Raw genomic sequence first — 12,448 nt, forward strand, 5'->3', positions numbered from 1 at the left:
ATGGAGGGGGCACATTGGGAGATTTTATATGGCATTATTCATATTCATATTCATATTCATAATAATAATAATTTATTATTTATACCCCGCCCATCTGGCTGGGTTTCCCCAGCCACTCTGGGCGGCTTCCAACAGAAATTTAAAATACAATAATGGATTAAACATTAAAAGCCTCCCTAAACAGGGCTGCCTTCAGATGTCTTCTAAAAGTCTGGTAGTTGTTTTTTTTCTCTTTCTCTATTCATCTCAAAATAGAGCATGCAGCTGTGGAGAGGAGCATGCATTCCATTTGCCCACTGGGGCTATGTATTGCTATTTGTCTTTAGATTCCCAAACAACTAATGCTTTTGAAGTTCAGCCCTGTACAGGTACCTAAGGACAACTAACTTCACACTCCGATGCCAATCTCTGCCCTTTGGGTACCATCCAAGGCCTACCCAGATATAAATGGACTGCCTAAGTTCCTTACACTGGAGCAGGAGACCCAACTTCTGGCTGTAAGGTGAAAAACAAACACACCTATGCAAGGGTATTTAGTCAGCAATGCACTTAGTTCCGCTACATCGTGACATTAGGATGACTTAATTTGTCACTACAGAATACCTACTGAAGTGTGACAGTAAGGATCAAAGAGACTTAACTAAAAAGAAGCTATGCTGCATTTATCTGTTATATTAAGTTGACATGTAGTGCAAACCAAAATTATTCAAGACCAGATGAAATCTCAGCAAGTTGTAACTGTATCAGATACACATGTACACAATTAGATGCAAGAGACTGGCCTATGCCAGAGGTACACAACTCAAATCACCCTGAGGCCCACTTACTTATTAGGAAATCACTAATTTCCCACAATGTTATGATTTTATGTCAGCACTTTAGTCATCTCTAACTAGGTTTCTCTGTACATCATAGCACACACTCATCTTTCCACCTGAACCTTCGTTTCTCAGTTAACCCTCTTTTTAATATTTCCTCCCCACCTACAGGGGTCTCTGCAGCTCCATTTCTGTTACCCCCATCTTTTCACTCTGTATCCCATAACACTATCTGCTCTCTCAACTCTATTATCCCCATCTTTTCCCATTTCTCTGTTGTACACAGCTCTTTAATTTCCCTCTTCCTTTCATCTGAATCCAGGGAAAAGAAGAATAATTTAAGTAACATCTGTCAAAGCTTCTCTAAAACTATGCAACACTCATCAAAATCTATTTATCAATTTCCTAGAATGATGAATGTTAGGATATATAACCATAAGGGGAAAGCATGAAGTCTACATGAACAGAAAAGGGCTGAATTTCCCAATGGATTGACTTCACCATCACTTTCCTAATGCCATGTGATGCTCACTTTGTATGGCAAATTCAAAGCATACCTTTGACATGATGAACTAAGGAAACAATGTGCTGAATAAATGACTCTGATGTGCTTTTGCTGGCCTGTGGTAGCTTAATGTGGTCAAAGATGGATCGGAATTCTTGCTCCTTCTTGACTGAATGGACAAGTGTACTAGCAAGCAGCCTGTCTTTAGTCAAGGAAGCAGGTCTAAAGTGCATAACACAAAAAGAAGAACAAAAAATTATGAAAAGCAATTCCTTTATGGATAAGGGAAAACTGTTACGAATTCAGATAATTACCTGTTTGAATCATCAAGTGGTACAGGTGCCATTTTAAGTTTAACTTCAGGTCGATGAGAATCACTGGCTATCATTTTGATCCTAAGTGGGCTCTCCTCCCTGAAAGTAGATTTCTCTCTTGCATCCAAATTCTTGTGCAGGGGAGGACTATAATCAAAGAGTTCTTTGAGCTTCTCAGACTTTACCTGCTCAGGTGACTGGGTTTCTTTCTTCATCATTCTCTCAGATACTTTCTCATCTTCCTTGTGCTTATCTTTTAGTGCACTAGGCCTCTCCACTACATAGCTAGTTGTGTCTTTAAGCTTGTAACTTTTATCTTCTCTAAATCCTTCACTTTCTCTGTTTGCCTTCAGAGAGATTTTTGATTTATACTTTGAGCCTTCCTCCTCAGCATTCCGGTGAGATGCAGCAAAGCCCTTACCCTGATCTGCCAAAACAGACTTTCTGAACTGTCTATAATCTTCAGTCTCCTCTGTGTCCTCCCCTTCAGAGTCATTAAATTTTTGTTTTCCAGATTCTTTATCCATATAATATTCCAAAGCTTCTTGGTCCTCCCACTCCCTCTCTCCCTCTGTCCTCCCTTTTTCTAGCCCTCTCTCCTTCTGACCATCTTTCTCCCTAGCATTACTCCTATCCAGCAGGTATACTCTAGACTCTTCATCTGTGTACCTGTGGATGGCAAAGAAGAGGAGAAGAACTCCCAACTGCTTTCATTTCAGTTTGTAGCATTTAACCTAAAAGCATCCCAACTCCACAAAATTAGTACCAAAGCAATCAAAGTTAATTACACAATTATAACATTTTTTATATATTGACTGATGAGATTCTTCAGATTTTAAAATAAGCAGTGGCTCTTCAGATTTTTTAACTATTTCTTGCACAAGTTCCTGTACTTCTGTGCCTATTTTATCTGGTAAGAAAACTGCTTTCTTTTACATATCATTATTTAAAAACAAAACAAAAAAACATTTCAGCACAAATACAGTATCTGTATCCCATTTAATTCCAGAAGTTCAGAGCATATAACACTGTCAAAAAACAGCCTATAAAATGTATTCTTACACTGCTTACATAGTAGAACACACTCACAATCTGGATACAATAAATTGCAAGGCATTTGCCAAAGCAGTTACTGAAGCAATAGAATGTGATTTTTAGTCTCTATCCTATATATTAAAAGTGCATCTAGTCCCCTAGTCTATTTCATTTGTAATCTTCTACTATATTTGTATGCCATTTATTATATATTACTTAGCAAATAGCACAATTTTTCTTTTATAAAAATTATATATTTCAGAAGATATATTCAGTAATTTGAGAAGTGAACAGAACTGTGCTATCCTGCAGAGCTCAGATAAACAATTTCCAACTGGTTGATTATTTCGTTTTTAAAAGACACAACATTGCATAAATGGTTACTGCTATGTTCAGTTCTATTTCAACAGATATAAACAAAGATGAGAACCCTGTCAACTAGAAAGTTGCCAATGTCCAGTTTAAATTTAACAAATTATGTTTCTCTACTAAAGAAGATAGATACAATCTTGCACTTTTGAAAAATCTGGGCCATCACAATGGTATTTCCTTTACCAAGACAAAAAAGGATCTTTCAGCACTACTGCTTAACGCTAGAGCAACTCTTATTAAAGCTGTAAAAAAATGTGAAAATCACTCTCAGAACAGGACTCTCAATACAGATTAATTTGCGGTGTATTTATTCTTTAATTGCTTCCAATAAAGACATTGTAACATACTAATGAAAACATGTTTTTACAGCCCTGACTGAGAAACAATTAAAAGTTCATGTATACATTCCTAAATCAGAACCTAAATATAACCAGCATAAAATTAGAGAAAATTCAGGTACTTTTCATTGCACAATATACATGTATAAAGAACTATGCTTATTGCACTATTTATGTTATCTTTATTTTTGTACTTATGGCTCCTACCTTTTCAGAAATTTTGTACCCTTTGTACTTTCTTGATCCCCAGCTTCAGGATAGAAAGAACGTATCCGAGATTCCTCACGTGGAGCATTCTGCGATGCAACTGCTTTAGCAGGACTTCTCCTTGAAGGAATGTGATGCAGTGGGCTATTCTGGGAAGGGCTATAGCGACTAGAGCCATTTCCAAGGGAGCCAGACCCAGACCTCTCAGGGCTATGCTGAATGGAATGCGAGTGCTGAGGTGTGTTTTTTGCTGAGTGGACTGTGCTGAGTAAGTGGGCATCAGAGCATGAGGAACTCTGACTAGGTGGAGAAGCAACAGAAGGACTATGGGGAGACCTCGGACTGTTATCATATGCTGAAAGGCCAGGCCAAATATCACCTGAAGCTGCTGATTTACTGAAATCATCTAGTGCCTCAGAAGGATCATGTTCAAATGCACCTTTCTCCTCCTCTTGTGATTTATTTTTTAATGGACTATCTTGTAAAGCAGCTCCCTCCGTTTTCTTTGCTTGCTTTTCTGATGATCCACGTCTTTTAGAAGATACAGGAGACTTGCTATATGGAGATGAAGACCGAGATGAAGAGGATCTTGGAGACCTGGAAGATCTGTAGGATCGGCGAGATCTGCTCCGAGATCTCTGGGAAGAGACTGACCTTCTCTTTGGACTTCTAGAACGTGAGCGACCTCGTCTAGGGCTTCGAGAGTGTCTTCTATTCCAAACGGGTCTGTAACCTCCACGGTGGTATCTACCCCCACCTCCTGGATAATATCCTCTACCTCTTCCTCTATAGCCATAGGGGCGTCTCATTCCTCTATTATTTCTGTAATCTCTGCGGTAATCTCTATTATAAACACGATCTCTACTGCGAGATCGTGAGTACGTCCTAGACCGAGACCTAGAACTAAGATAAATAGAAATGTTAGTGCCCATAGTTTATGACTCTTCTAAAATAAGTTACTCATATTATGTACAGTGGCATGGCCCAGAGACACCCCTGCCCCCAAGTAGCTCCATTAAAGTCAGCAGGCACTCTGAACAGCAGCCTTTGAGGTTCAAAGTGCTCTGTCAATGGAATAAAATATAGAAGCCCTCCCTCAAAGAAATATACAGATAGCTACTCTTTCTGCTTATATGATGGGAGCTGGAGGGGGCTGGGGAGAGTCAGGGTAAAGAATCAGAGGAACTAATTCCCTTAGTTTTTCTTGTTTATAGGCATTTCTTTCTTGACATTTCATCTGCTATAAGCATAAAGTCCTGTACATCCTCTGCAACTACTCCACACTCAACGGTAGCCTACAAGCTTCAGTAGCCAAAGCAAAAAAATGTCTTCTAAAATCAGTTGAATCTTCTCAAAACAGCACTCAAGCTATTATGTGATTCTTAGCATGCATTTCAAATTTCTGCTGATAATAAAGTCTGCTTTCAAATGTTTTTTTTAAAATTAAACCACTGAGAAAGTTAATAAATGGAAGAAATGTACCTGTATCTCTTTTTTCTAGAGTGTGATCTGGATCTCGACCTTGAACTGGACTGTGATCTGGATTTTGATCTTGAAGAATGTGATCTAGTGTTAGAGCGACCCATTTTCCCCTCAGTACTTTATACCTACCAAAAAGAAAATAGTAAATTGAAACATATTACAGTACCTTAGTTTCAGGATGATCAATTCATATTTGGATAGCGGTAAATAATGTTTTCTTTTTTTAAAAAAAAATTCAAGAAGCCATCCCACCCTTCTAGAAAACTTTTCAAACTATCACTAATCTCCTCATACATTCTGTTCCACATCATAGCAAAGATCAGTGGAAAGCACTGTAGGTAACAGGGAACAAAAATGTCAACTATTTTTTCAATATTCACACTGAATACATTTAATGCTTATGCATTTTTGTGTGTGTGCTGTTCCCTTTCTTGATTTTTAAAAAACCTTTCATTTATCCTTGTCTATATTGAACTAAAAATAGTCACTAACTACTCTACTGTTCTTTACCCTAAAAATCTACCTTTGATCCATAACTCAGAAAGCCACTCAAAACCCTAATTCTTTTTGTACTAACATAGCTAGACCAAAACAGACTAGTAACAAGACTTCAATGAACAAAGTCGTCACTGGTGTATTGCCCATCATTGAAGTACTGCAATACAGTATAAACAGAAAACATTGATGCATATGACAGCCAAGGCAAGAGCTATCTCATTAATATATTTTAGTAGCTCATATTCAATGAAAAGCAAAAACAAAACAAAAAACCCAAAGACAAAATAGCTAACTCAGAACGTACAGAAAAGTATTACCCTGTTTCTCATATTTTAAGGCATCCCCATAAAATAAGCCATAGCAGGATTTTTAAGCATTCAAGGAATATAAGCCATACCCCGAAAATAAGACATAGTGATAGGAGCAGCAGCAATGCTGGCCGCGGCAGGAGGAGGAGGAAAAAAATAAGACATCCCTTGAAAATAAGCCATAGTGTGTTTTTTTGAGGAAAAAATAAATATAAGACGTGTCTTATAATATGAGAAACACGGTATTTTCCTTTCTTTACTAGCTTTCCTCCATATTTGAAAATTTGGCTGTTTTCATGTGGAGCAGTAACCTGCCTAATGCACTCAGTAATTCAACCAAGCCATTTTTCTTTCCTTTTAAACACAGGCAACACTTTAAGTCGTTATTTGACAATAAAAGTCAAAACAGCCATCTTCATTCCAATCTATGCAGAGTTTGGGTTGAAGAAATGATAACTGAGATCAAATCTGAAATTGTTGAAATTTGGAATTTTAGAGATCTGAATATATTGGATTTTAAAAGTTATATACTTCTAGAAATAAGGACCAAAAGGTACAAGTTTACAGCCACTTTAATAAATTAGTACCATTATTTAAAACATTATTATTACTTATTATGAAAAACACACTGGATCACAGTAACACTGGACATATTGCTTCTTCACACAAGGGTTAGGCATCCACCAATAGTTTAATCCTTATGTTTAATTCACATGCAGGGGAAGTCCCTAACTCAGGGTTTGAGACCCATTGGCTACCTTCACCCAGCTAGTTGAAGCCATTTCCAGGGTGTCTCATGCGGATAAATTTTAGGAGTCACAGGTGAGAACTGAGTTCAGGGTGGGGACCAAAGGTGGACAAACTACTCCAGAAGGAGCATGATGTGTCCCCCACCAGAGGTACTACCAGAGCTAAGGACTAAACCCTACACAAATATGAAGTGGAGTCCCTAAGGCAATTGGATGGCATTTTTCATGCCTCCTTCTGGCACCTCTTGCAACCAAATGTATTGCTCTGCTTTCCTTTGGATCACATTAGCTGGAGGAGACTCTTGAGAGTCCCATGGACTGCAAGAAGATCAAACTTATCCATTCTGAAGGAAATCAGCCCAGAGTGCTCACTGGAAGGACAGATCCTGAAGCTGAGGCTCCAATACTTTGGCCACCTCTGGAAAAGACCCTGATGTTGGGAAAGATGGAGGGCACAAGGAGAAGGGGACGACCGAGGACGAGATGGTTGGACAGTGTTCTCGAAGCTACCAACATGTGTCTGACCAAACTGCGGGAGGCAGTGGGAGACAGGAGGGCCTGGCATGCTATGGTCCATGGGGTCACGAAGAGTCGGACACGACTAAACAACAAGAAGTGTGGCTGAAGTCTTGTCGTCTAGGCAGCTCAAGACCTCCACAGACACTGCCCAGGCTTACACCACCAGAGGTCACTTCGGTGCTCCTAATGCAGCAAAAACAATGTAGGTAGGAGCAGTTACAAGGTACCAATATCTGTAGCCACAGCAGGTGCTGTGATCCTCCAGTGGTTTGAATTCACCCCCAGGGATGCACTCCATTGTCTCTTGAGACACATTATCTCTCGAAACAGATGGATGCCAACAAACTGTCTCCATCCCCCCAAATGAAAATATAAATATGATTTAATAAAATAAAATAAAATAAAAATAATAAAATATTTATACCCCGCACATCCTTAGCCACTCTGGGTGGCTTCCAACAAAATATTTAAAATATTTTTGAATTTTAATGGTCTTAAAAATATTTAAAATAGCTAAGTATTTAGCTCACCTTGCAATCCTGCTAGACAAGAAATGGATTTTAAATTCTTGGTATGCACTCAAATGTTTAATTCCTGTTTAAAAAAACAAAAGCAGATATTATTTGACTACATAGTTAATACAGGTTTTTAAAAATGCTTTAAGTATTTAAACAGAGAAGATCAGAAGCACAGTCTGAGGTGGTGGGTTATGTTGTTTCAAACTCAGAGTAGCATTTACTCAGTGCAACACTGTCTCACAGCCTGCTAAGTTTAAGTTGATTGTTCAGAAATACAGTACATGTTCACATTGACTTGATTTATTCACCTTTCCAAAAATTGCTCATTAAGAATATAAAAGTATTGTCTCACAACATTCTTGTATCTTACAGCAGGGGTGTCAAACTCAAATTCATCGGGGGCCGCATCAGCAGTTTGGTCACCCTCAAAGGGCCGGTTGTGTCTGTAGGACTATGTGTCCACTCTTTATTATCATAAATTATTGTCACTGCATTCAATTATTACTGTTTTTTGTAATAATGTAAGCTCATTCCCGCCCCCACACGGATCACATTCCTGCGTCGTGGCGCGTGTGTGGGAGGGGATGTAAACGAGGGAAATTTGAACAAAAGGTGGGGATCGACGGCTTCTGGGGGGGGGGCTCAACTAAACCATCGGCAGGAAGGAGAAAGCCACTGCTGGGATTAAAAACCTGCAGATGGAAAGAGGGCTTCCCTCTCCCGCCCTGCGCACACCCAAACCCCGCTAGGCAGGATGCCACACACTGCAACCCACCCCATGCTTTGGAGAGGGGCAGGAACATGCGGTGCAGCGCCAACTCCCTGCTTTGCTTTTGCATCCTCCCTCCTCAGCGCCAGAGTCCCTTCCCCTCATGCTGAGGGAGGGCAGTGGATTTCTCGAGGAGGAAGGCGGCGGCAGCCCCAGCGGACATGCATCTTCGCCTCAGAGCTGCTCTTCCCCCCACCCGCGCTGTTGTCGTCTTCGCCGCCGCCTCTCCCTACCAGGACTGCAGGCAGAGGAGGCTTGAAAACCTCCCCCCCCCAAAAAAAAATTCCCCTCCCACCTACTCAAACCGCGAGGCGACTCCATCTGGAGCCCTACATCACGAGGGGCTGAGAGGAGGCAGCGGCAGAGCGGGAAGAGCAGGAACCCGTACCGTCGTCGTCGCCTCCCTCCCGGCCGCCCCCCGGGGAGCAGCTCCGCCGGAACTGAGAAGCCAAAGGGCGGCTCGGGGGTGGGGGGCAGAGCAAAAGCCAGGCACCCTCCCGAGTGTCTATGAGGAGAAAACGGGGGAAGAGGGAAGAGAAACCCGGCTCCATCAAGAGAGCGGCTGTTGCGCTTCGCCTACTTCCCCCTCAGGCTCACTCCGCGTCCCTTTCGCCCGCTCGCTTGCCCACCTCCCGGATGCAGCCGAGGAGAGGAAGGGAAGCGGCGGGCGGCAGCTCCCCAGTGCCCCCTCACTCGCTCTCGGAGACAACAGCAAAGCCCGCCAAAAAAAAATCCAGCGCTGCTCCATCCCGGCACCAACTTTGCCGGCGGCACCTGTAGGGCTTTCCTACCTCCTCGGCGGGCTTCCTCCTCCTGCATCTCACTTCCCCGTCTGGCCGCTGTGCCACCGCCTCCCTCAGCCTCATTCGAAATTGAAATTCCCTGGCCAAGGCCGTCAGCGCAGCTCCAGCGCCCCGGCCTCCGCCTGCAGCCTCGCCCCCAGTTTTGACCCTCAGCCAATCGCAGATCGCAGGCTCCAGAACTACTATCAGCAGTTACTGTCAACGGCGGCTACGCGGGCCACATGACGAGGTCTGGCGGGCCGGATTAGGCCCCCGGACCTTGTGTTTGACACCCGTGTCTTACAGTAACCTATCCTAGTGCAACCACATATTGAGGTGCCACAAATTAATAAAGAGGTTTGGGTTTGGGGCATAAAAGCCAGAACTTAGTCAGAGCCCCTTACCTGCTTGGGAGCAACAGGAAACCTAAATCTAAGGCCCCATCCTGATGTGAAGGTGCCAATGCTCTTTGTCTCTGAATGCAGTGCCTGATCCACCTAAAGTGCTGAACAATGGTATAAGGGACACATACAGAAAACATTTTCTGCATGTAAGAGCTCTCAATGAATCACAAAAAATATATGCTCAACATATATGGTTGCTTATACCTCAGTACCTGCCTCTTTTCTGAATAGGAATGTAATTTTCAGTATTCCAGCATAGTTAAAGAATTTATTTTCTTTAGTGCATTTATATCCCGTCTTCTTTTCATCATAGAGCTCAAGGTGGCATATATGGGTTTATCAGGTGCTAACTAGTTACCAGACCTGTTTAACTTAAGCTTCAATGTGTGTCCTCAGACCAAACAATGTAAGCCTAGACATTTAGCAAAATAAAAATGAACTTTTTTTAATAAAAAAAAAGCCAGATTAAAATTAACCACACATTTTTAATGCTATCTGGTAACAACCAACCCAAATGAATAAATCTCACAATTCTTCCAGAACTGCAAGTCTATGACAAATCCATAATGGGAGAAAAATACTGCACATACGGTACTAATCTGCACCACTTACCATCATCCACAAGTGATACTAGCCACTTTTAAAGTTCATTATACTTTTATACAGTTTTAACGGGAAAGTACAATGGACTCTCTTCAAAAAAAGTTTTGACTAGTAAGTAACAGTGCTGTTACTTATTAACCCTACAATAACTCTAAGATGCTCAGCCTAATATGAAATGGAGAAAACCTTAATGTAACCTAACTTGCTGTGAGAAATATAAATTTATGTCATTTATATACCACCCTTCTGCTGGTAAACAGTTCTGTAGGAGCTGATGAAATCTGCTCCCTAGTCTTCTTCCCTTCTGTCTTCCCTCAAGGTACAGTTCTTAAGAAGGTACTCAATAATTTTTCAACTTGATGTTTTGTTTTTTGTCTTTGCAAATCTCATTAAAGAAAACATTAAAAAAGAAAGGATATAAGCCACCCTCCAGCACACACTCCCAAGATATATAAATGAGAGCTAGTTTGGTACAGAGTGCTTAAAATAATAATAAGCATGACACACCCATTCATTAAGGAGCGTTCCTGCTGCATTTTGCATGATTTACTGATCCAACTTGTTTCTTCTGAAAAGCCTCTGCTGATGTTGGAAAATTCTACCACCACTATCAAGTGTGACTTGACCATTCAATTACTTCTGATGCAGACAGAGTAGGCTGCCTGTTCCATCTCAGTGTGAGTCACTGAGCTAGGCTTACCAGTTTTCAGAACAGAAGGTGCTCAAAACAGCAACGAGAGCAAGTAATCCTGACATTTACACTCTGAAAGTAAAACCTTCTCAGGTTTGCGACCTGTTCCTTGCCATCATAATTTGGAAAATGTTGCAGCCTAACAGTGAAGTCTTTTCTTTCCTGTGTGAAACTACAGGTACAAGCCCTAATACAATTTGCCAATACAATCTCCCTTAATGCTATTTGAAGGTCTTAATACTTAGAGAAGGAAGTATACCATATCAAGGAACCATAGCTCAATGGTAGAGCAACTGCTGATTGGTATGCCCCAGATACAGCAAAGAAAGACTGAAACCACAGAGTGCAGCTGCCTGTAAGTGAAGACACTACTGAGCTATATAGACTAATGGGCTAAAAGGCAGCTTCCCAAGTGCCAAATAATAATTATACCAAGTTCACTATGGAGAATGGGGGAAAGAGTCATAATTAACAGCTCTTTTCTTGCTTTGACTTGGGTAAGTTCAATCACATGAAATGAATTGAACTGTAAATTTTACCTCCAAATGCTGCTCTCAGAGGACACATTTGCATGAGCCTGGGGCAATATCCACACTCTGCTGCAGTTGAAAGATACTGCAATTACTGTGATAAGTCATTTTTTTTAATCTGTTGGGAATGAAATTGTTAAGGATACACCCCCTTTCTCCAAGATAAGGCCTTCCTGGAAACACTCTTGAGCAGGCATCCCCAAACTTCGGCCCTCCAGATGTTTTGGACTACAATTCCCATCTTCCCTGACCAGTGGTCCTGTTAGCTAGGGATCATGGGAATTGTAGGCCAAAACATCTGGAGGGCCGTAGTTTGGGTATGCCTGCTCTTGAGCATCATTTGGAAGCAAGTTTAATCGTGAGGACGTGCCCAGAGTCCTGGCACGGTGTGACGAAGGCACGAGCCACTGACTACTCTGCAAATACGGGGGGTGATCAACCTTTTCGCCCTTACACAAAAGGTCTGGCGCTCAAGTGGGAGCCGCAGCCAGTTACGGGCAGCAGCCTGGCAGGGCACGTGCATGGCGACATGCATGCTCGAGGCATCCATTTAGAGCCCTCGGTGCGGCGAGGGTGCCGGGAGGGTGCCAAAGACTCTCCTTCCACCTAGCTACACCTCGTCGCCCTTCAAATGACTGGTCGGGGTGGCGAGAGATGGCGGCAAGTCAAAACGTTATCAGGCGCCGCTCGTCGCGCGGAAGAGACTAATCAGAAAGCGACGCTCCCCCCTTCCGCTCTCGAGGGGCGAGGCGGATCGCTCTCTTTGGCCCCGCCCAGCCGGCCTCGTTCCGGCCTACCTGTATCCTCCTCCCCCCGCCCCATGGGGGAAAAGGGGGGCGGGCGTGGGGGGAACGGGGAGAGATGACGGGCCCTGGTCCAAACGAGGGAGGCTGGGCGCAGAGTGTGAGGGGAAGATGGGATCCGCCCCTCCCCCTTCGTTCCTCCCGCCCTTGTGAGGCAGACCAAGCCGCTCCCCCGCCTTCAGTTAGAAAAAGGGAGGGGGGTT

General features: G+C 42.5%; 1 protein-coding gene across 6 annotated transcripts in view; it reads right to left on the reverse strand.

Annotated features, from left to right (window-relative positions):
• The window catches only part of BCLAF1 (BCL2 associated transcription factor 1), a 31,459-nt gene that overhangs the window by 18,573 nt on the left and 438 nt on the right, over positions 1 to 12,448 (reverse strand). For 5 of the 6 annotated variants that reach the window (XM_035108904.2, XM_035108903.2, XM_035108902.2 and 2 more), the window contains exons 2-6: positions 7,676 to 7,739; positions 5,072 to 5,196; positions 3,590 to 4,492; positions 1,638 to 2,306; positions 1,376 to 1,545 (exon numbers count right to left, since the gene is read on the reverse strand). In XM_035108904.2, the coding sequence (XP_034964795.1) occupies positions 1,376 to 1,545; positions 1,638 to 2,306; positions 3,590 to 4,492; positions 5,072 to 5,175 (1,846 nt within the window). In that variant the 5' untranslated portion in view covers positions 5,176 to 5,196; positions 7,676 to 7,739. Of the gene's footprint in view, positions 1 to 1,375; positions 1,546 to 1,637; positions 2,307 to 3,589; positions 4,493 to 5,071; positions 5,197 to 5,873; positions 5,888 to 6,118; positions 6,346 to 7,675; positions 7,740 to 12,448 lie in introns of all 6 variants that reach the window. The other variant, XM_035108900.2, reaches the window with a different exon arrangement.

This window comes from Zootoca vivipara, chromosome 3, assembly GCF_963506605.1.
Source record: "Zootoca vivipara chromosome 3, rZooViv1.1, whole genome shotgun sequence".
Lineage (NCBI taxonomy): Eukaryota > Metazoa > Chordata > Lepidosauria > Squamata > Lacertidae > Zootoca > Zootoca vivipara.